This window comes from Mycteria americana, chromosome 4 (assembly GCF_035582795.1).
Source record: "Mycteria americana isolate JAX WOST 10 ecotype Jacksonville Zoo and Gardens chromosome 4, USCA_MyAme_1.0, whole genome shotgun sequence".
Taxonomy (NCBI): Eukaryota; Metazoa; Chordata; class Aves; order Ciconiiformes; family Ciconiidae; genus Mycteria; species Mycteria americana.
The window spans coordinates 56,091,852-56,117,038 of record NC_134368.1 but is presented as its reverse complement, the minus strand read 5'-3'; the positions used below and the strand labels follow the sequence as shown (position 1 = coordinate 56,117,038).

At 35.2% G+C, this 25,187-nt stretch overlaps 1 protein-coding gene across 2 annotated transcripts in view; it reads left to right on the top strand.

Annotated features, from left to right (window-relative positions):
* Window positions 1-17,311, top strand: part of STPG2 (sperm tail PG-rich repeat containing 2) — a 51,420-nt gene extending 34,109 nt beyond the window's left edge. For both annotated transcript variants that reach the window (XR_012775379.1, XM_075499276.1), the window contains exons 3-5: window positions 12,149-12,213; window positions 14,815-14,869; window positions 17,158-17,311. Coding sequence is in view for 1 of the 2 variants with exons in the window: in XM_075499276.1 (XP_075355391.1) it covers window positions 12,149-12,213; window positions 14,815-14,854 (105 nt within the window). In the remaining variant the exon portion in view is untranslated. The remainder of the gene's footprint in view (window positions 1-12,148; window positions 12,214-14,814; window positions 14,870-17,157) is intronic.
* The last annotated feature ends 7,876 nt before the right edge of the window (window positions 17,312-25,187 follow it).

The following is a 25,187-nucleotide window of genomic DNA, read 5'->3' as shown; positions in this document are numbered from 1 at the left end:
GCTGCTTAACTTTGAATATGTGAAAATGGATATGCTCTTTTGAAACTTCTCTATGTTGAGTAAAACCACTGATTCTGTGTTATGATGTCTTAATATCACTAGAAAGAATGGCAGTGTTTTGCTCCTGTGTTGATGACATGAATAATTTTACATTTAGCACCTGAAAATGGAAGCATGGTGGTTCATAGTTAAGGAATAGTGGAATGATAAATACTTTTCAAGTGGCTTCATAATGGCATGTTCAAATGCAGAGTTACCTTTCAGTGTTTAAGAAATGGAAAAATCACATATTCTGTGAAGATACCTGTATTTGACAAACAACACTGATTTTAAATGACTGTTTGATACAGTTCTGTTAATTATTGTTTACATCAGCAGAACTCTTTTTATGCATTGTAGAATTAGCAACAGTAATTACTAAATTTTTTTAAAAGTCTACATTTTGCCTTTATATCCAGTGATTATTTGAAAAATAGATACAGGAATTTGGAGGCAAACTGAAGGCTTTGTAATGATGCTTGATAGAACCTGAAATGCATCAGTATTAACAGTAAAACTGTAATGAATATAGTTACTAAAGCTAATAATTATGTATTAATGAACTTTCTATTGTGTCATAAATAGTAGACCCTAGTCATTTTCAGATGGTGATTATTTGAAACTGAAAGTCATCAGACAACTTGCTTTATCTTGTACACTGTTATTTGTCAGTTTATACAAGTACATGCTCCTAAGACCTCCTGGAAAAGATGTTGTCATATGAATACTGTTTGCTGCCATTTAATTTCTTCTATCATTGTTTCATTGAGTTCTCTCTCAGATTTGATAGGGTGACATAATGTGTTAGATAACAGCACTTGCATGTTCAAATGAACTACCACTGTCATGTTTATATGTTTGATCTGCCATGTATCAGTATCTTATCTTTTTTTACTTGTTTATGCAGTTTTTTTATTGCATGCTATTTTTGGTCAAGAAATATGCTCCAGATGTGGTGTTCTTGAAGTGTTGTATCATTGTTCTGAGTGGCACTCTGCCTATTACAATTTTATGTTGCATTATGGTCTTATTCAGACTTCTTTTTCTTTAAATGAGGAAAAATGATTTATCAGCTTCCTGAAAATTCTCTTACGTCTGCATAAAACTTCTTTTTTTTTTTTTTTTTTTTTTCCTTCTATTTGAATACTCTCCTTGTGACAAAAAATTACCTGAATCTGTACAAGGACGATCTGTTTCAGTTCAGGTTCCTTGCATATTAGATTTGTGGTACAGTATTCTGAAGATGTTTGGTAGATTAAATTACATCTCCTGCCAATGATTGTACTGACTAGTCTTGTTTGGCCATCTCCTCCCACTGTCCAGTCTTCTATCGTCCCCTATCAAGGCTACCTATTGTTTGTACTGCCCTAATGAGACCCTCTTGTGGAATTCATGTTCTGGCCTGTAATCTTGTCTTGATTCAAACTGCTTTTTCTTTTAATATGGTGGACTTGCTTATTTACAAGCAGGCTTCTAAATGATCTGTGACCTGAATTTTCATAGATACCCTTTCATGTTGAGAAACCCATGTGGTGAACAGATACTGTTAAGGGAAATGGACTTCATGTATCTCCGTGTGTGCGTGTGTGTTTGGTGGGGTTTTTTTGTTGTTGAAGTGGAACATTTTGACTGTAGGATCTTAAAGAAGACAACACACAAAATGAAAAAGCTTTGATGTGTTTTGTGCAGAAATCTATGACCTTATTTGTCTCTGCAGTGTATTCTGTGGGACAGCAAGCAGAGTGACTATCCATCAGGTTCATGACCAAACTTTATCCAAACACAAATAACTGTATGTTTTCTTCACAAGAATGTTGTTAGATTTAGTTAATTTTGTACCTAGATAAAATGTGAAAAGTACAATACAAGTATTAATGCAGTTATCAACACACTTCTTATTAAATTTAAAATGTGATATTATAAGTATTAACTGAAGAGCATCAGCAAAAGTATAATTTTGCTGATAAATTAATGCTGCTTTGCAGATCATTCAGTATGGCTGCTTGATCTTCTTTTCATCGGATTACCTTTTTGAATTTCAACAGGTAGTGGGGTGACCTTTTAAGACAGCTATTTATTCATTGGAAGTGGGGGGCATATGAACTAGCACTCTTTAATGAACTAGCACTCTAGGAATTTATGAGAATTTGTACTCCACAATGGCTGGTGCCAGTCTGTATAGTGTGAAGTTGTTATTGTGGAAATAATGCCATCATATCTATGATGGCATAAAAGTAAACATTAATAAAAATATATCTTACAGTGAGGAAACAATCTTGTGTTTAACATAGTTTTAAAGCCATACTCTATTGCGTACCTATATAGATCCTTGTGGAGACTGTCTGATGGTCTTCTCTATGAAAACTGTTGAGGGAAGAAAATGGGGGGGGTCTACTCAGAGCGATAGGAAGAGAGATACAACACTGCAATTTGCTATCAGTTATAATCCTTTACTGGGTGGCTTGATTAGACATAAAAAAATTATGCAAGGAAATAATTTTCTTAAGTGGGACCTTTCAGAATTAGTGTTACTTCAAAACCAATTCATTTTCATGCCTGATGTTTATAGCTTAAATGCAGATCAACAAATTTGACCCTTTTAAAAAGATTGCTATAATTTAGCTTCATTAACTATTTTCAGCATGATATTAATTAGAATATGCAAGTTAGTTGAGCTATTTGGAGATTAAATTCATTTGATGGAGGCAGTATTGATACGAGGTAATACTGGTAATACTATTTAATATCATTTCTCAAGAAGAGATTGTTTATTATATAAAGAAATCTTAATAGAAGTAGCTTTTGATATCTGCAGCTATGTTGTAATTCATATCAAAGCTTCTCAAAAACTGGAATATCAGAGGCCAAGAAAAATCTGTGATATGCTAATACAGCAAATTTTTGATACTTGTAAACTTTTAGTCTGGTTTGGGAGGTAGGGAGGTTTTGACCAATTTGTCTTTAAGCATTATGCCTTAGTACTCACCAGCTGCTGAGAGTGACCCTCCAAAGAACATAGACACAACTTTTGTTGTTTCTGGACAGGGCAGATAGGAAAGTGGTATTAATCTGCTTTTGCTGCTTTTATATTACTCAGAAGTGAAGCTTGGTTGCTCCCTGTCTAAAAAGAGCTAGCTAAATTGTACCATCTGGTGATCAGAGGATGCATTTAGTTGGACATAAGTGAGGTGTTCCCTCCTGTGACTCTTCCCACTCCAAAAAGTATTTTAGCATAGCACTGGCTGTGCTTACATTAATATGGCAGAAGCATGAGAAATTCGCTTCCTATCAAGAGAGTAAAGTTTGACAATTTAACTTGTGTTTTTTAAGGTCCTGAAATACTGGTTAGATGCGTTGGCTTGATCATGATTGGAACTTGGACTTCATGCAGGCAATCTAAGTACTTTATCCAATCCTTATTGAATCAGTAGGAAAAGTTCCATTACTTAATGGAAGTTGGACTACTTTGTCTTTATTTGATAATAACATGTGTCTTAACCACAAACAGAACAAATCACTTGAGTATTTAAATAGTGCAAGACTTGCACTGTGCATTTGTAAACACATGGTTTATGGAAATTAGTGTACTACCTGGAAAAAAATTAGAAATACTCTGTCTGGTGCAAAGAGAAATATAGATTGAATGAGAGAGAGATCTGGGAGGATCCCCTGTTTACAATTTTTGAAAATGCATTGAATGAAGACACTTTGAACTTGAGCTTTTCTCTAGTCAATGCATAAAATAAGTGTAAGGGGATAAGGACTTGCAAAAAGCCTGTTGTGTACAATAAAACATCCAGGAGCCAGAAAGTGACAGGACTGTTTTAAATATAAAAATGCTACCACTTTCAGGGTTCTGTGCTTTGATGTATCAGGCAGTAAATGAAGAAAGGGGGGGGGGGGGGAAAGGTAGACTGTGATATGGGCTGTTTAATCTATGTGTAAGAGATGGCCGAACTCTGGATTAAGCTAAGTCTAAGTCCAGAATAAGTCTAATAAGTGGATCTATATGGATGAGAGAGAAGCCATAATTTGTTGTACAAATTGATTTATCAATTACTTTAAAGCATAAATTGCCTACATAAATAATGCTCTATGCTCAAATAATAAAGATTTTATTGTGAAGTGCTTAAGTTTGAACTAGTTGTAACTAGTTAATACCATCAACAAAAAAGCAGAAGCCTGAACAAAGTTCTTTCAGTGCTGTAATACTGAACTCTGCTCTGAGATATGCCTATGTAAATGAGGCACAAATATGTTGAGAGGTTGCTGAGAAGTAATTGTGTGAAGACTCTTTTGAACCTCATCTCTCTCTGAGTTGCTAGATACACTTGAGCAACTGGGGAAAAACGCTTACAACTGCTGTGCAGTTTAACTTTATCATGTGCATAGTGAATCTCACTTTAGCAAGTACAAATGGATGCAGTGTGTATATATAGTAGTCCACACGGCCTAAGTGGTTTTTGGATCAGGATTTTGTTTTAGTGTATTTGCTAATACTTAAGGACAACTAATTTGATAGTACTTTAGACCTTTAAAAACACTTCTCCAGTCAGCAGAGCTCCAACAGACTTTTTGAAGTAAATTTAAGGTAGCTTGCTTTTGTCTACATTTGCATTTATACACTTTTCAGCAACAGTTCAGCTGTACGTGGCACTGACATTGTCTTGAGCTGATTTACATTTCTTAGTATAGAAAATATTAAAGGCTCAGAGTATTGTAAAAGCCATTAATACCAAAACTGACATCTGGCAGTTCTTAGAGCAAAAAGATACAGAATTTCAATTTCTAGTTCTGTCAGTGTGATGTATTTTGGGAACTATCACTTTGGAGAGAAAATGTTTTCAAGTTCTAGGACAACAGAATGGTACAGATCTACAAACAAGTAGAAATAACGTGCTTAAATGAACATCATCATAGTGTGGAACATGATTTTCACAGTAGGCAGTATTTACACATTAGGGAAAAGTAATTTTCACAAAATAGTGTGAAATTTGTAATGATTTACATCTTAAGAGGTGTGCTTTTTTAAATGATGGCATCTCGTTAAGTCTGCAGATGTAATATTTGGTGCTTTAGTTGCCACAATAAAGACTTCCATACCACAAAAAAAAAAAAAAGTATTAAAATCTCAGTGGCTGGTGAGATATTTTCAAATCTTAATATGCACTTTTATAGCTTTGAATGTGATCATTCCATCTTTGCCTTTAACACTTTCCTTTTTTCCCTGGTTCTTACAAAACTATTGTTCCATACTTCCTGTAACAAGCATTTCAAGAAATATGATATAGTTGACTATACTACTTCATGGTGGAATTTTATACGGACTTCTTGACCTTGATAATGTGAATCTGTTTATATCAATAAAGTGACTTCTTATCTTGAAAATTGTCAGTTATGTCTGATGGGATCCATTAACATAAAATTACTTCATTGTTTCAATTTCAATGTCTTTTAGCTTAGCTTTTAAAAAAGTATATTCTGACTGGAAATAAACTTGGAATTGTATGACGGCTGCAGTTTATATAATTTGAAAAAATTTTTTTTTAGACTTTCAGAATAACATGTTGCTTGGCTGAAATTTTCCATTCTTAGATTCTGCCCACAACTGAAATAATGTTTTATCAAAAAAAGCTGTCATGGTCTGTTCTGTGTGGTGGTTTGTGTTTTGGTGTTTTTTTTTTTTTTTTTTTTTGTGTGTGTGTGTATAAAAGTGAAGTAAATTGGTGATTTACCATTTTAAAGCAATTATAAGATACTTTTTGACACATAACTTCAAAAATAGATGAATGTTAGCTCTTTAAAATGAGCTGGTTACATAGACATAACTCTACTAATTGCTTGACTAGCTCTATTCCAGTATTCCAATTGTTGCTGATTCTTTTTTTTTTTTTTTTTTTTAACCAGTGGCTGTCTAAAGGAAAATGAATGAGTGATTTGTGAGCACAGGAGGCTAGACACAGGATTACATCTGATTTACTGAATTTTTCATGGGGAAACTCTGGGGACCCTCCAGTTTGTGCGTGGGAGAACTGCATGTTTAACTATCCCCACTGGTAAATATTCACATCTGAGGCATCCATGAGCATCTTTCTTGGCTTTTTAAGCATTGCTAAGTCCAAGATTGGTAGTCAGGAGTAAGTTCTTTGGCAGCAAGTTTCTAAACTACGTGACAATGGTAAAAGACTTGATTGAGATTATTAGTTTCACTAAGAAACATTATTATTGTAGGCTCCCAGATCGTACCTGTAGTCTACACAGTTTTGCATCATTTATTGCATTCCTAAAATCTGAATATGAGGAAAGAAGAAGCAAAGGAACACTGTACATACTTTCACAAGAAATGGTCATCTTGCAAAGGCATGTGGATTGGCACCTTCTCTGGCTGGGGGAATTCTGAGCATCTGTCTTGCGTATCAGATTCTCCATCAAAAAGGAGTACAAATGAGCAACACATCTTGAAGAACTTTTCTTTTTCATTAACGTTACCTGGCCATGCTTTGCATTCTCATGTGGAGTATTTAGTAACATATATTTAACAAGTAAAAGATTTATCAAGCTATAACATACTAAAACAAAAGAGCAATGACTGAACAAGGTAGAATCATCTAATGTAGTTGGTGTTCTTCGAAATAAAGTAACTTTTTAATTTTCTGACTGTAAAGTTTTTGAGGTAACATTAATGCAGCTACACTGTAACTGTTATAGATAAACATTTTTTTTCTTATAAGATAGGTAATATTACCATGTGCCAATGGACTTAATAAGAAAAATGGGTTTCAAATAATGAAATATACTGACTACAAACAGACAACTTCCAGGATAATGATGCAGTAGGATTTAAACACTCTTTAAGTAAAGCAAGCGGTTGTGTGTTGTCAAGAATAGGTGTCTTTTCAGGATTACTTCTTTTTTTTTTTTTTTTTTTTTCCAGAACTAGTGTCTGACTGCAAGTTAAATTTAAGTTAGTGTAGCTATAAGAAAGCATAGCTATGTAAAGGTATATATATATATATTTTTTTTTAATCACCCTTATTTACCCTTATCTTTTATTTTTTAAGTATATACTTCTGCTATCTCAGGTTGAGTCAGCTGATTTTTATCCAGTAGGTAAACTCTTGAGGAAGACTTTCTTATGTCATTGTATTTCCATTAATTGATACTTGTATTGGGTATGTGTGGCAGGGTTTTGGTAGCAGGGTGGGGAGGCTGCAGATGTGGCCTCTGTGGGAAGAGGCCAGGGACTGCATCCTGCTAGACACAGCCATTTCCAGATGGCTCTGCAATGGATCCACCACATGACAGAGCTGAGCCCATCAGCCAGGTTGGTGCCTCTGTGAAAACATACTTAAGAAAAGGCAGAAAATGTCAGACGGGCAAAGGAGGAGGGAACAAAAAGAGTGAGAAACAGCAGAGAAGGAGGTGCTCCAGGCATCAGAGCAGATTTTGCCCTGCAGCCTGTGGAGAACCCATGCTGGAGCAGATAGATATTCCAGAAGGACTGTAGCCCACGCAGAGTCCATGCTGGAGCAGCTTTTCCTTGACAAGAGCTGTGGCCTGTGGAGGGCCCATGCTGGACCAGACTTTCTGAAGGACTGTAGCCTGTGGGGAATCCATGCTGGATTAGAGGAAAAGTGTGAAAAGGAAGGAGTGGAGGAGAGAAACCAACGTGTAACTCCTATCCCCTCATGCCACTTTGGGGTGAGTAGAGGAGTCTGGATGAAGGAGCGAAGTTGGGAGGAAAGGAGGTGTTTTAATGTTTGCCTTTTTGTTTCTCACTCCCTGAATCTATTTTAATTGGCAATAAAGTAAAGTTAATTTTCCCCAAGCTGAGTCTGCTTTGCCCATAATGGTAATTGCTAAGTAATCTCCCTGTCTTTATCTTGACCTACCTGCTTTTTCATTCTATTTTCTCCTCTTGTCCCTTTAAACCAAAATAAAGATTCTGCATGTGCAAATTAATAGTTTTCTTGGTTTAGTTTGAAGTGATCTATATAGGAAATGCTGAACCACAAAATTGAGGTTATGGAAAACACGGTGCTCTTCAAATTAATTCTGTGCTTTCTATTTCCTGCCCAATATTTTTTTTGATGCTGATCCTTAGTGGGACTTGTCCTGCGTTCCCTATACATCGTTACTGACAAATAGACAAAAGTTCAGGGTGTTGTAGGTAAGAGAAACTAAAAATGATCAAAATATTCTCATTCTTAGGATGTAGCTATATGGTATATGTCCTTTGTCAGTCATTCCTGACGCTATGCAGCAGTTGGTGGCTTTGTTGCTTGCCAGACCTGTTAGTAGCTTCACTGAGCCATGGGCTTGGAGCTTGCAAGCTGTCAGCAGGACTCGCATTTCTTCCTCAACCTACCAGGCAAGGTGAGGCTGTGCTGGGGACTGGGGACTTGCAAGGTCCTCGCAAGACTGAAAGTAGATTATCTCAGATCATCCCCGCTTGATGGGCTCTTCTTGGAGAGACTGCTTTGGCACAAAGGCTTCCTCTGTCCCCACCAGTCTTGGAGGAGCTGCAAGTTCTGCATCTGCCACTGGGACTATTTATGTCAAACAGATTGTAAGCATTTATGTGTATACTTGTCTTGAGTGCATTCGATCGGTGTTTTGTTGAAGTATTTGTATACATTCTTGGGGAGGAAATAAACGTCTTGTGGATAACTTGTAAACCAGTTTCAGTGATCTGTTTTGCTTAAGTTTAGGATTAAATCTACATTAAGGTTCCTGTTTCTTCATTCAAATAGGGATGAAAATGCTTTCAAGTATAAGTTAAGTTATTAAGAATTTACTTCAGTAATCCATATACAGACATTCCAGATTTTTAGATTCAAGGCAGTGTAAATATACAATAGATTTTTCTGCTATACAAAATAAATGTATTATAATTCATGGTTGAACTGGTTCAATGTTCTTATACTTCCAAAAGATACAGTTACACTTCCTGTAAGGAAAAAAAAAAAAATCATTCAAGTAAAAGCACTGGTATGACTGTCTGATTTGTATTTCTACCACTGTTTATAATTCTATTAATAGGTATCTGTCAATCATTAAAAAAGCTGTAAGCAAAATCTGCAGTTTCTTTCATGTTTTGCTTGTCTTACAGCATACAATAAAAACAGTTTCTGAACTCTCACGAAGTCTATAGCTGATAGCAAACGTAATTGTGTGCTTAAATAGCCCTAAATTTGTTTGTCTGATATGTGTTCCCACCCATTCTAGACTACAAAATACTCTGCTAGTTCAAGTATTCTGTTTCCTGATAAATGATTCAATAGGACAGCTTGTATTTTAATGATATCAGTTTAATGAAAGGGTAAAAATATGAGAATGAATATTAAAATCTGTGAAACTTAATTAATTGTAATCATATCTTTTTATAGCAGAGTTGCCCAGAACAAAATTAATTCTTGGTCTACTGTAGTGAATAACTTGCATACAGCAGTTTTCTCTACTCTTTGTAAAAAAACCTATTGTAATATAAAGAGATCTTACTAGATGGAGTAAAAATTTAGTAAATGCATAGTACTAAAATAAAACATGCTGTTTTTTAAAATTTAGGAAAATGGCTGATATATTAGTATTTTATTATAAGCAATATCTCTACATTAATTTACAACATTGTGTTTATTATTGATTGAAATTTTTTTTTTTTTCTGAGAAGGCTGAGATCCTATTAAGTGTCTAATATAACATTGTGTTTTACATACTTGTACAGGCTTTGTTGTCTGTAAAATTAGTAGAGTTCTGAAATTGTAAAATGAAGAAAAGTGTGTCCTTTTTTTTTTTTTTTTACTTGCACCTTCTAAGTTAACTTTCTATCTTGGAGACTGGACATAGTTTCATATCCCATGATTGGGTAGACTTTTTAGCAATGAAGATACTGATCTTTATTGCTATGTTTTTGCAGTGTGGGAGAGAACATTGTAAGAGTGCTATATCATCAGCAGTAGTTGATGTTGCTTGTTAGTATTCACTACAAATAGTAGTAATCATTTTTTCTCCAAATTAAAGGAAAAGCAAATGATTATACAATAAATGTTACAATTTCTGGAATACTTTTTCATAGATTTCAATATCTAGCTGGGAACCTAATGGGTCTTAGGGTTTGTAGGTGGAGTGGAAAAGTTGCATGTGCATTATTAACCTGAGCCTGTGTAACTTAACAAGAGGTAAAATGTTTCAGCTCCCACCTGCATGAAGTATTTTAGGTAATGGGTGCATTAGGACTATGAGTGAAGTACTCTCAGTTGAACTAGTATTATTATTATCCAGGTATCTTCCAAACATATTTCCTCTTGAGTTGCTGGAAATGGCTTTGAATGCCAGTTGTAAGCTCTGACATTTTTAACAGAGGAGTGGCTAGGCTGACAGGAATGCATATACGGAGCTCGTATTGTTCTTTTGCTGCTCTTCAAATTCAGAACTGTTGTGATACAGTCAAGCTAAGAAGATGACAAATTAGCACAGCTGTGTGCATAAACACTTGATTAAATACTATCTTTTGTTAGATTTAAAAAAAATTGTTGGCATGTACTGTTGCAATTTGTGTACAATTTATAGAATACTTGTGATTTAGTCTTGCTCTGGAGGTTTTTGTTTTTATTTTTATTCCACGTACATAATTTTAAGGACAGTGTCTTTCATTTTACTATTGCAGATCAACTCTAAAGTTGTTTTTCTGTCTTCTTTAGCCATGTGATCTCTGTACGAGGCTTGCTTGATCTAAAGCTGTTTGACTTCTAATAAATTCCTGGTTTTGCTTGTGTAGGACAGATTTTTTTCTGAAACACAGAATATGTGGTAACTCAGGTTAATGTAAATTTATGTTGCAATGGCATGAGGATGTTTTGCAGATGCAAAATCTCTGCAGTTGTGTAAGATGGAAAGAATGTACTATGAATTAGACAATCAACCACCAGTTACAGGTCACAAAAAACCACTAGAGTGTTCTGTTCTAATAGCATTTTTCCTTTTATTGAACGTGTAATACTACAGTAATTTAGGAAAATGCTGAGCTGGTAGAAGATCCATACCAAAAATACTTTAAACAACCAGCATTTACTTAAAATTGTACTTAAATACGATTTATTGTTCTTTTTGTATGAGAAGAAGCACCTGTGTTTATGCTCTCACTTCTGTAGACTCAAAAAATAGTGATGATAACGGCAGTGTTTTAGAAACCTCTGCATGTGCCAATACCTTGTCAGCATGCAAGACAGACACTGGTTGTTAAAAGTGAAATAATTTTGGATTAATTTATTCTACCTGCACTGCACAATGTTTTGTCTATAAATTACCTCATGAAATATGATTTGATATTGCAGGAATTTGTATTATATAGCATGGAGGTGGTTAGAAAAATTGCCCTTTTATTTGATGTTCAAATATAGAGATTTATTATTAATTTATTTTGTTACATTTATATTCTAATAAAACAAGCAGTGCTCTTCTGCAGGATTACTGTGTTTCACAAGTTCTGACCTTGTTTTCTCCAAAGCAAAACAGATTCATGCAGGCTATGTGTAGTCTTTAATACAAATCTTGCACGAGCAAAAATTGCTGTGTTATTGTCTTGGTTCACGTAGGATCGCGTAGTATATTTCTGTCTGCGCTACGAAGCGCGATACCTCATTTGAATGCTTTGAACTATGGAGAAAATGTGAGAAAGTCTTAGAACTTTCCATTAAACCTTAGTTTTGCTGTAAAGTGTTCAAATAAGGGAGTCAAACTACGAACTGGAAAATTTTAGTAAGTAAAACGTAATCGTAGTTTTGTGGTTATATTTGTAAATAATGAAATACGAAAGTGATTTACTTGGCAACATACTTAAAACTTATACTGTGTTGGGAAGGGAGTTATTGCCTGTGGCAAAGGTACTAAGCTCCTTTAGAGAATAACATAGTCACAGAATATACACTTTTATAACACCTTGGAGAGGTCTCAAGACTCCATAGCCCCCACATCCTCCAATTGACTGGTGGATGAAATGTATGTAAGAGTTCACTTTTAACTTCACATGAAGTTTATACATACATTAAGCAGTTGTTGTCTCACATATATGTATAGACAGTTATGACATGAGTTATGTTTTTTTTTTCAGGGTTTTCCAGGACCTGGGCAATATGAAATGAAAAGTCAGTTTCAGAAGAGGGAAAACAGTCCAAAGTAAGCCATATATGTTTTTCTTTCTTCACTCTTAAATATTATAATAACCTGAATAATACAACGGTAAGATAACTGTCAAGAAATAATAATTGTAGTGTTCTGTGACTGCTTAATTAATTGTTTCTGTGTGGTTTTGCATTGTTTAGTCTAACTACTGAAGTTTGAGATCTATATGAATACACCTCAGACATAAAAGTATTTGCGGACCAAATATGGGGGTTCATGTATATGCTTGAAAACTCTCATGTAAATGAGAAATTTGAATCTCAGGTTATTCCACATGCAATGCATGGAGGAGGTTTCACAGGCATTTCAGTGGTTATAAATTTGATTCAGGTAATGCATAATACTTAGGTGTGTGCTCTGAAAGCATGATGGCAGAAATAAGTGAAATCTTTTTTGAGTATGTAAACCAGTGTAACATGTATGGTGTATGCACTTATAGTGGGTACTGTTGCATATTCAAAGGAGATTTTCACTGAAGTGTAGGTCAGGTGCTGGATTTCATCATGTCTGAGGTGTTTACTCCTTTTCTGAAGCACAAAAGATATTTGAAAGTATTTTTAATTTATATATATGTGCGTGTGTGTGTATGCATATCTATATATACATGTGTGTGTCACTAAACTAACTGATGGCTTTCAGTTGATAGTGATTCAAGGTGATGTTTTCACCACTCTTATGACTAAATGTGAGAAACAACTTCTAAAATTATCAGGAAATACTCAGCAAATAAGAAGCTGGCTATATGCATATGCTGGAGTATAGCTTAGAACAAACCTTTCCTTCTCATCTCTCCTTGTTATTGCTCCAAAGGCCTATTTTCCTCCCCTCCCTCTGTATTTCTCTTCAGCAGCATGAGATATTTGCCCCAGTTTTTGAGACAAAACCTGATTTTGTCTCTATCAATTAGATTATCTTTCTGGGTTTTTTTAAATTCTTATTCAATAATAATGTATTCTGAAACTATAGCTGGGTAAGCATATGTCTGGCTTTTCTTAAACACTTTCAGTAAATTTCTCTTCAGAAAGTTACTGGTTTGAGTTATCAGGCCATCAAGGCAGTTCTTCTTTTCTCACAATTTATATTCAACTAAAATTTGCTGTATGATTTTTACATGGTTAACTTTAAATTCCAAAATAATCCATGTCATAGTTATGTTATATAGAACCAGGCTTTGAATAGCTTATAGCTTCTAAATTTTAGCAACTTTAAAGGTTCCCCCCCCAGCTTTATACTTCAGAAGCTTTTATTTCCTGAAAATAAATATCACAAGGAAAAAAAAGCAAGGTTGAATACTCAAATGAAACAGTCTAAAACCAAGTGTGCATACCTAAATTGTTTTACCTGTTTTTTCTGTGATGGTGAGCACAAGTGAATGTAGGTAAACTTCATGTTTGCATTGGTGACTAAAAATGCTTTCATGGAGGAATATTAGTTCTTATCATGTGTTTTGAATAGGATCTTAAAAGTCGTGTGACTTAGGAGTACATTGGTGTTCAGTGAGACTTTTTTTGCTTAGTTTACATCTAATTATAGTAAATTCAGTTGGCCAGGGGTTGTGCTCCATACCAATGATAAATCTCAGGCACCAAGGTATTAAATCTGTTTTTTTCCGTGCAGTTAAAAGGACAACTTATGATTATGAAGTTAAGTAAATGTTAGAGAAGAAATGGCAAAAAAAAAAAAAATTGGTGGTGAATTAGACATTTTATGAGTTGTTTTTGGAATAACAATTTTTGAGGCTCTTCAGCTTTCCTACTTATACTTTTGTTGCATAGTCTTTCTGTTCTTTGTCACAACTTCCCTATCTCTACTTCAAAATAATAATCCGTTTAAAATGTTATTCACTACTTGCTTTAATGTGTCATAGAGTCTTATATTGCAACCTGGTTCTGTCTAAATCATCATCTACTGAAGGGAAGCATTTAAGAACATGATTAATTCTAAGCATTGTAAAGTTCCACTGCTAGAGTTCCATGTTTATGTTGAATCACAGCTGAAAGCAAAATATATTATCATCTGATTATATTCACAGATGAATAGCCTATTGTTTTTGAAATATATAAACTTAAATTGTTAGTCCTTCTGCCCTGACTTCTAAGAGAATCATGTCATTCATCATTGCTCCTATTTGAATACTTAAATCTAATTTGATTCAAGTATAGAATACAAAGACATAGTTTAACATGCTAAAATGTGAGAAATGTGATTAGAAAGTGGATAAGTTAGGAAGGTAAGATAAAGATCACAGTAACTGGATAATTAACAATTTTTAAAAACCTAGAGCATCATATATATTTACAATAACCCCCTGTATCCTCTTTAGCAGTAAGAAGAGCCTTAAAACCAGCACAAATTTTTACCTCAGTGTTCAACATAAAGATCTGTTTCCTACAAAGATTAAGCTGCTATAAAAGAATAAATCTGGAGGTTGGAGGATGTTTTGTCCCTTTCCATTTGCCACGCTTAATCAGTAAATGCTTTATTGTTTAGGGGCTAAGTTTGTGCTACGCTGCTGATGTCTGAGGGGATCTCATTCTCTGATCATTAAAACCATGACCATTGCTCCCTCTCATACCTGGTTTTCCCCATCCATAGAAATCAAGATGGTGGTTTGTGCCCAGTCACATCAGGATGAGGAATCAGTGTGCAGGTAAGGAATGTGCTTTGACCCCAAAGTGTAGAAACACATGTATCTCACACTGTAGATTTTTTTTCTTGAATGAGTTGTTCTTCATATTAGTAATTTAGCTCTCTGTGGTCCTGCAGTATAACTTTTTACTAGCTTTCATATGCTTGCACGTGTAACAAAATATCCCTTGGAATATTGACCTCTAGATCTCGCAGCTAGGATCCTATTCCTTCAGCTAAAAGAGTCTACTCTGTTAGGCTGTATTTTTTGTGCTGGTGCCGAAGTTAGAAAAAGAGCCACAATAAAGTTTACTTCCCTTTACAGCACAGTTTCATGATTAGCATTTAAGTCCTCTTTAGGTATATATTAAATTCCTTTACCTCCTGTTTTATCTCTTTGTTACAGATTCCCTATAATAAATGATGCATTTAGATTTTAACATAGAATAATTGTTCTGCAATTTTAAAGTATGGCTACAAATACCCTGACACACGATTCAATGTGTTTCTCATAAAGTAGTTTTAAGGAGAAGAGAAGAAACTAAGCAAAGTTTAACAATCTTGCAGAACACACTAGTGGCTAGCATTGTCACCTGTGCTTTTCTTTGAAAAGTTCTTGGTCAAGAGTATATTATTTTGCAGCCAGAAGATGCATCTAGGGACTCCCTTCAATTTTATAGAAATATACTTCTACACATCTACTCAAAGAGAAACTTCACTAGGTGATAATCCCACCTCCATTTGTAGAAAAATAATTAATCATGGCATTTTCAACTCCACTTACAATGATAAAATGTAATACAACATTGTCTGATTTAACAGTGGTAATTTTATGCCATACTTTTGGTTTATCAGAATCCTCGGTACTGCTTTCTGCTTACGGTATTTATAGATATTCTATTATTCATTCAAGTATGTTTTTGACACAATAAAATCAATTTTCAAATGTACTCCTCCCTTTTCTGTACATTGTACTTTATAACATTTTGCAGAAGGAAGAATACATTTGATGACTTTATTTAAATAAAGATGTAAAATTTAGCTAAGAAATAAAAAGAATTGAATTACAAAATTACTATTTTCCTCGATTGTCAGATGGTTAAGGTGTTCTGCCATTCATTCTCTCACAGATTCTTTGTTATCAAATATATTATGTGACCATCCGAGAATCCTTCTAAAAGGCAAAAGGATGCATTTTGCCAAATAGATTAGCTGCCAGGATAGATTTTTCTGAGTGTTGCAAAAATGGAAATAAGTGAGTTCCCCCAGGTGTTAATCAGCCAAACTAAACTGCTCACTTATATTATCATGGCAATTAATTGTAGATATATTTAGAGATGACACTTGTTTAATAAAGGGCAGAACAGTACACTGAAGATACTTCATGTTTGCAGGCCTATATAATAAAACCAGTTGCTAGCAAAGACTGATGATTCCTGTCTTCATTTTGAAAATTTTTACTTAGCCTTTCAGGACAACGGAGCATACACATCTAACTAATGTGCATACACACAGATATCTGGTTCACTGATTGATTGAAGTAGACTGCTAAGGAGTTCTGAGCCTTAATGTAAAAATCTCTTTAAGCCAAAAACGTGCCTAAAGAATTAAAAAGAATAAGATGTCTGCAGTTAACATTTTAAAATTTCAATATTGGGAAATAGTATTCAATATTATTAAAATATTTCAAAATTTAAAAGTATTTTTTACAAGCGGTAATCTGAGGATTACTGTTTTTTGTTCTTTCTTCACTAAGATCTTTGTATACAACCTTCTTGGAAGGAAAAAAAAGTTGCATAAAAGTTGTGAGTAGTAGAAGGATATAAATAAGGAAGGATACATTCTTCTAAGTCAACTTCACCCTTCCCTACAGCAGTTGTATATCTGTTTAGCTGTTTAAGAGTGAAGGTACAAATGTTAAAATGAAATTTGGAGGTTTTTTCTCTTCAGTTTTTGACCTCTTCTGATTCTTGTAGTAGGTGTTTACTTTTGCAACTATTACATAGATGTTCTCTATAAAATACACAAGTTGAGAAATACAACTAAGTTGCTGTTTCTGTAATAACCATAGTGCTTTAATTTTCAAGAGTTTTATTATTCAATTTTTTATTACTATAACTTGTGCTCTTAATTTTACAATATAATGTAAAACTTGCCTGATATGTAGAGAGTATGTGAAACCAGCGTTATACTTTGAAATTAACTTTAGATCATTAGTTCTAATGTTAACAGGATTTATATAAATTAAAACTATAAAAGACAATTTTACATGAGTTATTTTTAAAAGACTAACATTTCTCTGTGCTCTAGAACTTTCTGGTCAAAGAAAATACTGGAAAAACTGCAGAAGCCAGTATCTGCCTTGTCAATAACAGAAAGAACAACAGCAATTGCCATGCTATGAAAACTTCCCAGATTACTGTAATTCCTTTATTGTTTTTAAATTATTGAATGAAAAAGGTTGGTGGGGCCAAATTCTTGTGCATCTTAGCTCAGCTGAATTAAACAATTATTCTTGAAGAATGTCCAACACTCTTATGTTATCTACTCAATGATATCTGCGAGAATAACATCTTGCAAAATGCATGAAACTGTGAAGTACTTCTAAAAATACTTTCTTTTTCATTTTTTGTGATATTGTGTGGTGTGGTGTTTTTTTTTTTTTTTTCTAACCACTGTTGCACATTGATCAGGTTTTTAGAACAGTGGGATCATAAGGTCCTTTTCCGAACAATTGATTCCTTACAATTGATTTAGAATGCAGCATTGCACTTGTGTAGTTGCACCTTCTGGCATGGCATTGCATTTGTTAACACAGCATGTTATTGGCTTCCATTCTGCAGTCCTTTCATCTGTCTCCACTTAATCTCTACAGGTTGCTTCAGCATCCCCTCAATATGGAATTGTCTTTATTTCTAACACTTACAAATTGTTTTCCTGTTCTAGATGATTAAAATACATTAAGTATCTTTATATTCTGCACTATCAGCAGTCCTGGATAGCAAATATGAAAAGGTAATAGTGGGTAGATTACTAGTTGTGAGGAATCATAAGTCATTGGTACATCTGAAGGAAATAATGGAAACTTGGATGAGTTGTGAATGTGTAGGTCACTGGAAACTCTCGGGTTTCTAGGGAAGGCTTTATGGGCAAGAACCATTGGTTCTGGTCCTGTGGGGCCCAACTGTTATTCTCCTGAAAGGAATAGGAAGCCATGTAGCAGGGCAGAGAAGGCCATCTTGGGGAAATTGAAGTTTTTTAATTTCTCAGCTGCCTATTGTCTGAAACAACGTCTACCTTGGGTAGCTGCTGTGAGGTTATTTGTCCAATTATTCTAATAAACAGCAGTACTGAAATTTTGGTCACAAAATAAAGATAGCTCTGGTAATTTGAATCAAATATCAGTTGGAATCCAAATACATGCTCTAGCTGCAGCACTGTTGCTATTTTTTTCTTAAAATATGTCAATACTTAGATCATATTAATCATGAAAACTGCGTATTTTTATGCAGATATTTTCCAGGAAGGAAACAGATTTCTGCTTTGAGATTTTGATTGTTACTGTGAAAGTGAGAAACAAAATAATTTTAGAATGATGAATAATACCTTGGCCTTTTGGGGGTGTGTGGGGAAGCATATTTTGAATAGACCATTAGAAATGCATTTTTCTCTCACTTCTCGCTGCCATACCTGTTTGCCAGCCAAGAAACTGAAAGATTAGCTTCCTTTTTGACTAATTTTGGATATGACAGCTTCAGTATACTCACTTATTAATCAGAAAAATTATTTTACTGCATGAGAAACAATGAATCACTTTCTTGTGTCGTATTTTATTATTGATTGAATTTTGTAGGGGTGACATTCTAGTACTTTTTTGTATCCCAGACTTTTAACAGACAGCTTACTTGTATTTATACTTTGAACAGCTGCATAAAAATGAAGTGTCTGGAGTACTGGGTTTGCATGGCAAGGTTTTGGTAGCGGGTGGGCTACAGGGGTGGCTTCTGTGAGAAGCTGCTAGAAGCTTCCCCCATGTCTGACAGACCCAATGCCAGCCGGCTCCAAGAGGGACCCACTGCTGGCCAAGGCTGAGCCCATCAGCGATGCTGGTAGCGCCTCTAGGATAATATATTTTAGAAGTGGAAAAAGAAAACTGCGCAACTGCAGCCAGAGAGAGTAGAGAGAATATGTGAGAGGAACAGCTCGGCAGACACCAAGGCCAGTGAAGAAGGAGAAGGAGGAGGTGCTCCAGGCACCGGAGCAGAGATTCCCCTGCAGCCTGTGGTGAAGACCATGGTGAGGCAGGCTGTCCCCCTGTAGCCCATGGAGGTTAACAGTGGAGCAGATATCCACCTGCAGCCCGTGGAAGACCCCACACCGGAGCAGGTGGATGCCTGAAGAAGGCTGTGACCCTGTGGGAAGCCTGTGCTGGAGCAGGCTCCTGGCAGGACCTGTGGACCCGTGGAGAAAGGAGCCCATGCTGGAGCAGGTTTCCTGGCAGGACTTGTGACCCCGTGGGGGACCCACGTTGGAGCAGTCTGTTCCTGAAGGACTGCACCCTGTGGAAAGGACACATGGAAAAGACCCACACTGGAGCAGTTTGTGAAGAACTGCAGCCTGTAGGAAGGACCCATGTTGGAGAAGTTCGTGGAGGGCTGTCTCCTGTGGGAGGGACCCCATGCTGGAGCAGGGGAAGAGTGTGAGGTGGAAGGAGCAGCAGAGACAACATGTGATGAACTGTCCACAACCCCTATTCCCCGTCCCCCTGTGCCGTGCGGGGGGGAAGAGGTAGAGAAATCGGGAGTGAAGTTAAGTCTGGGAAGAAGGGAGGGGTGGGGGGAGGGTGTTTTAACATTTGGTTTTATTTCTCATTACCCTACTCTGATTTGATTGGCAATAAATTTAAACTAATTTCAAGTCTGTTTTGCCCATGATGGTAATCGGTGAGTAATCTCCCTGTCCTTACCTTGACCCATGAGCGTTTCGTTATATTTTCTCTCCCCCATCCAGCTGAGGAGGGCAGTGATAGAGCGGCTTTGGTGGGCACCTGGTATCCAGCCAGAGTCAAACCCACCACATCTGGCCATATGCAGTGGATAATTTTGTTGGTATTACTGCCATCAGGCAGTAATACCAGATAGTATATCAGGTCTATATAATGAAGTTCAGTGTTGCAACAATAATATTTTTTAATAAAATCATGTTTAAAAACCAATGTCGATAAAGAAATAAACCACTATAATAATAACAGTTTAAAATAAGTATACATGTTAGTACTCCTCATTGATAAATTCTTTATTACATTATTTTGTGAAGGAATGGATATTTGTGAAGGAAGGAATGTGAAGAATGAGCAATAATATTTCAGAACATTATTTCACCCTGTCATTATTGGTATGCACATACAAAAAGAAATTAATAAAATATTATTCTTGGTCTTTTGAAGGGGCAGTGGAGCAAATAATGCCAAATGTAATTAAAATAATATTATGCAAAATTACTCTGTGATATATAAAAATATTCTCTAAATCTCCTTTTTAATTCAGCAAAATATCTACTTCAAACATGATCCTCGTTTTTGTTTAAAAAAAAAATCAAGTGATCTCCTACATATTCTTATGTATTATGAAAATATATAACCCTGTATATGCTGATAGCCTTTGAGGATGACACATGGAAATGTTACTTCTCATTTTCAGCCAAATAATGTAAATCGTAGGGATGAGTTATAGCAGCTGTGGGGATTTGTGCTGCAGGGCCTTCACTCAGCAAATAGTATCTGCATTGTAGATACAAGTTATGCTTGTCTAAGATTATACATGAGGCCATGTTTGTAAGAGGAGGAAAATTATTTTTGTTAGAACAACAGATATAGAGTATGTATGTGTGTGAGGAGATATGAAAGGGGGAACAAAAGCTTTTGAGAGCTTGAGCCCTTCTTCAGGTGACGTTTAAAGAAATATTTTTCCAGGATGGTCCCATTAAGAATTACTTTTGTACCTGAAAACTCACCTCATTTCTCCAGTTTAAATGAACGACTCTAGTAAAAGGAGCTCTTTGTATGAGTTTTGTGGTCCCAACAGAATGCTAAGCCTATTGAGTGCATAGGCTATTAAAATGAATAGGATTACTCATAAAGTGAAGCACACTGAAGGGCTCTCTTGGATAGGACTTCAGAGTCTGCGTGTTACTCTTTGCCAATAATCTACTTCTAAGTTTCATCAGCTGCAAATTTTTTGTGAATCATGTTGCCTTCTGAAACCGAATCACATCCTTCCTGCATATGTCATGGGCATACTTGCATCCGCTAGCTTACAGGGCAAGTGAGATAATTATAGTTTAGCTTATAACTGGAGGTAACCTGTAGAAAGAGAATAGATTTGTGACTGTTCAATGCATCACACCTGTGTCTATGAAACATGCATGCTTTTTATCTCTGTGTCTATTTTGGAGCTATTTAGAAAGGACAGTTCTCTTCACAATGCTTTCAGCAAACTAAAAATTAATCCAGTTATTAAAATCTACCATGGATAAGAAGAAAGCTTCTGTAAAGTATGAACTATAAAATAAGCTGAAGATGGCAGGTTTAATCCACTATGAAGCTGTAATCATATAAACTGCTGGTAGACTGCCATTAAGCTATTCATAGTATGCAATACTCCTAAAGAGGACTTAATTAAATATAGTCTTTTATGGCCACTAATACACCAGTATAGTGTACTGCTGATTCTGTCCTTTAATCTTTCAATTTCCATGCACCTGAAATATACTGAGATTGATTAATAAAAATTGCTTGGATTAGAAAAAAAGTAAAATAAATTCTTTAGAAAGTGTTAAAACATTTAAATCCATAGAGTTATTTTGTTTCAGTGATGTGGATACATTTTATTGTTTATATGTCTAAATGTCTGTCAAATCTATGTAACACGATATGAAGATGTATTAGTAGGCTGAAGATATGCATTTACATTTTTTCTGTGTAGCTGATGTTAATGTTTTTGGGAGGTAGGGAATAAGCCTCTCACTTGTCTTTTACAGTATCCTCCATGATTCCTTTTCTGTTTCACTGAAATGGGAAAAAAAAAATCAAACCCAAATCCTCCCTCTCTATCCTTGATAGACCTAAACTTACAGGAAATGGAAAAAAAAATTTAACAGAATTCAGTAGTGACTTTCGATATATGTTTTAGATAGTAAACGTTAAAAGCATTTACAAGGTGTTATACCTAATTTAAAACTATTTTATTACTTTACTTTTAGAAGGCCCTATAAACGGAACGATAAAAACTTTGTATTGTATTGTCCCTTAAAATTAAATCTTACATGATGTTATTTATATATGCCTATTCTTCTTTCGATAACACACTATTTTATGTTTTCATCAACACTGAAAACTTTATTTTAATGTATTCAAGTGTTGCATTTCTCACTGCTGGAAGTCTGCCTTTAGGGAACTGGAATAAACATCTGAGTTATCTAAATGTGAGGGGTATGGTAAGACTGATCACTACCAACATGTGCATTAGTCCTAATAAAGCTTTTTAATGCTAAGATCTCTTCCAGAGAGCGCCATCTAGAAATCCAGATAATTGAAATAGGGATCCCAGTTGCTCAGAAATGTCTTGAAGCTTTGTATTCTCTTTCTGAGTAATCCTCTAGTAAGATTTCTTTAGCATCTTAAAACCAATTGTAATTTTTTCATTGTCTTTGGTTGGCTTTATCTTAGAACTACTTTAGTTAGAAAAACTAACAAGATAACTTTAGGTATGACAGTGTATGTTGTAATAAAACTGTAATTAGTATTTGAAAATAGTCAACACACTTTTTTTTTTTTAATGTAGTGCAAAAATAACATTCTAGTTACCACTTTATGGAGTTAGTGGCCTGATTTGAATTAAGCAACAGTAGGAATTGAAGCGCTCTAGAGGATACTCTGAATTAGTAGTGGAGTTGAAGTCTGAAAATGCAGAACAACATAGTTTTGCAGAACTCTGATTTTAGAGTGCTTGATTAAATCAAGCAGTATGCTAAACTCTCTTTCTTGTGCAAATAAATAAGGGATAAAATAAAAAAGTGACAGAACAAATTACCAGAAATGAAGCAAAGGCTGATAAAGGGTTTTAAAGGAGAAAGAGAGAAGAGTGTGTAGTGAGGAAATATTCTAGACATGTAGAATAGCTTAATATAAGACTCAGCCTTAGGGATGAAATGAGATTGGAGAAAAAGAAAGAAAAGGAAGTCAGGAAAAAAATTGGACTTGATTTACTGAAAAACAGGAAGGAAGCAAGTGATGAAAAACAGAGAGTTACATGATTCTAGTAGCACTGTTTGGATCACATTTAATCATGAATCTGAAAGAAGGCAGGTGTAGGAATGGTGCTAATAATGATCAAGAACATAGGCGGAATGTAAAATATTGTTGAATTTTTTGTCATTTGGAATTTCAGCTCTTTTACTAATGGAGAAACAGAATGCCAAGTGGTGTTTTTAAAAATGTTTTTCCTGTGGCAATATGGGAAGATTTTAACCATTCTGAGTGTGAAATATGCACGTGCAAAATGGGAGTAAATACAATCCTGAAAACACTATGGTTTTTTAGTGGTGTTACTACTTTTTTATGTTAGTAAAATCCTTGTTTTATTAAAAATAACTGTTCTGTAACTTGAACTTTATTTCATTTTCAGGTGAATGCACGTGAAATGTTAGAGTATTAAAACCAAGGAGAATAGAAAGTCTCTAGCATTTTGAGTGATTTAGTAACTGGATTGCTTCTAGCTCTGTTCTCTCTGTAAGTGTGTCTTGCGTAAGCAGTTAAGTGGCTTCTATTTAAAGGCTAAATAATTTTTAGTATATTGTCAGAATTATAGCTTTCATACTGAATTGTTAATAGAACCACTTTGGAGCCATATTAAAACTAGTGCACACCATGTGCCCCAGTTAAATGAAGAGCTAAGACTTGCTGGGTTATTTTGTGTAATTCTGGGTTGCTATCAAAAGTTTTAATTTAGATTGTAAACCTACAATACAGAGATTCCAGTTCAGTCTTTTGTATGATGTCTCTGTCTTCAAACAGGTTATGGATGTTTTCATTGCTTAAAGTGTAGCCAGTTATAGTATGAAAAATAAAAAACTGGTTACAGTTGGCAGTGGCAATTTTCCCATCTTTTGCTATTGTTTAAGCATTTTCTTAGTGTTACATTGAATGCTTAAACTGTTTCCTGTTTTTACACAATTTTTTAATTGAAAAAGACACAACAAAACACTTTGGCCTAATAGATGAGAAAATAAAACCAATAAATTTATGATAAGAGTATTGGTTTGAAAAATGGCAATTATGATACACATTTCAAAATCAATATGCAGAAATAAATATTTGCTTATTTTTTATAATTGTACTTTATTTACTGTGTGCATACTTACTACCAGCCAATTAAGTAGTAAGGACTGATGTTTGAAAGGTGATTGCCAAGAGGAAAGTGGGCAGAGTAGCTAAGAAAAATGATTTGCAGGCAACTAGCTTATTCATAGCTGAAGTGGATCTAGCATAATGAAGGTAGTAGTGTGGGGAGGATAAATAGTTGAGGTGTCATACCCTATATATGGCATGGTATCTGCTGTGTTAGGCTTGTTTCTGGAATATGCGAAGGAGGAATGCTTTTCTCCCTGGTCCAGAGGCACTTTTTGTTGTAGGAAGTTAGGGAACCCAGAGAAGATCCTGCTAAGAAAAAGCTGTCACCTGATTTCCTCTGAAGACCACATGTGAAGAGAAACTAGAGATGCTGGATGAAATACCTGTTCCTGAATGAAAACAAAGTTAAAGATGGACAGGAGCTTAGGGCCAACAGAGGAGAAAATTCCTTGGAGGTGTCAGTTCACTCAGAACATTTTAATACAAATGACTTCAGCTGGAGCAGCTGCAGGTAGAGCTAGAATGGATAAGAAACTCCCTAACTGAAGTATTACCCTAGAGCTGTAACATGTTCAGTGGAGATGTAAATCCAGTAAGTGGACGTGTTCAGTGTAAATACAGAACGAAAACTGAACTACATCATGAGATGTGCTAAACCTGGTGTGAGTGTTTACTACCAAAGCACTTGCAGCGGGGGCTGAAAAGCAGCATCTTAGGCAAGTGAAAGACATGCTATCCCTTCCAGACATTTTCCTCATTTTTCCTTCCCTGTAATTCTGTGGAAAAAGACGTGTATTCTAGGAAAGAAACATGTACATTTCAAGCTGAATTATGCATGTAGGTTAATTTTTTTCCTTTCTTCCGCTGTTCTTAACTATCACTTTCCACTTGAGAGCAAGTACTCCATCAGGCTGGTGTGTTATGACTTGGG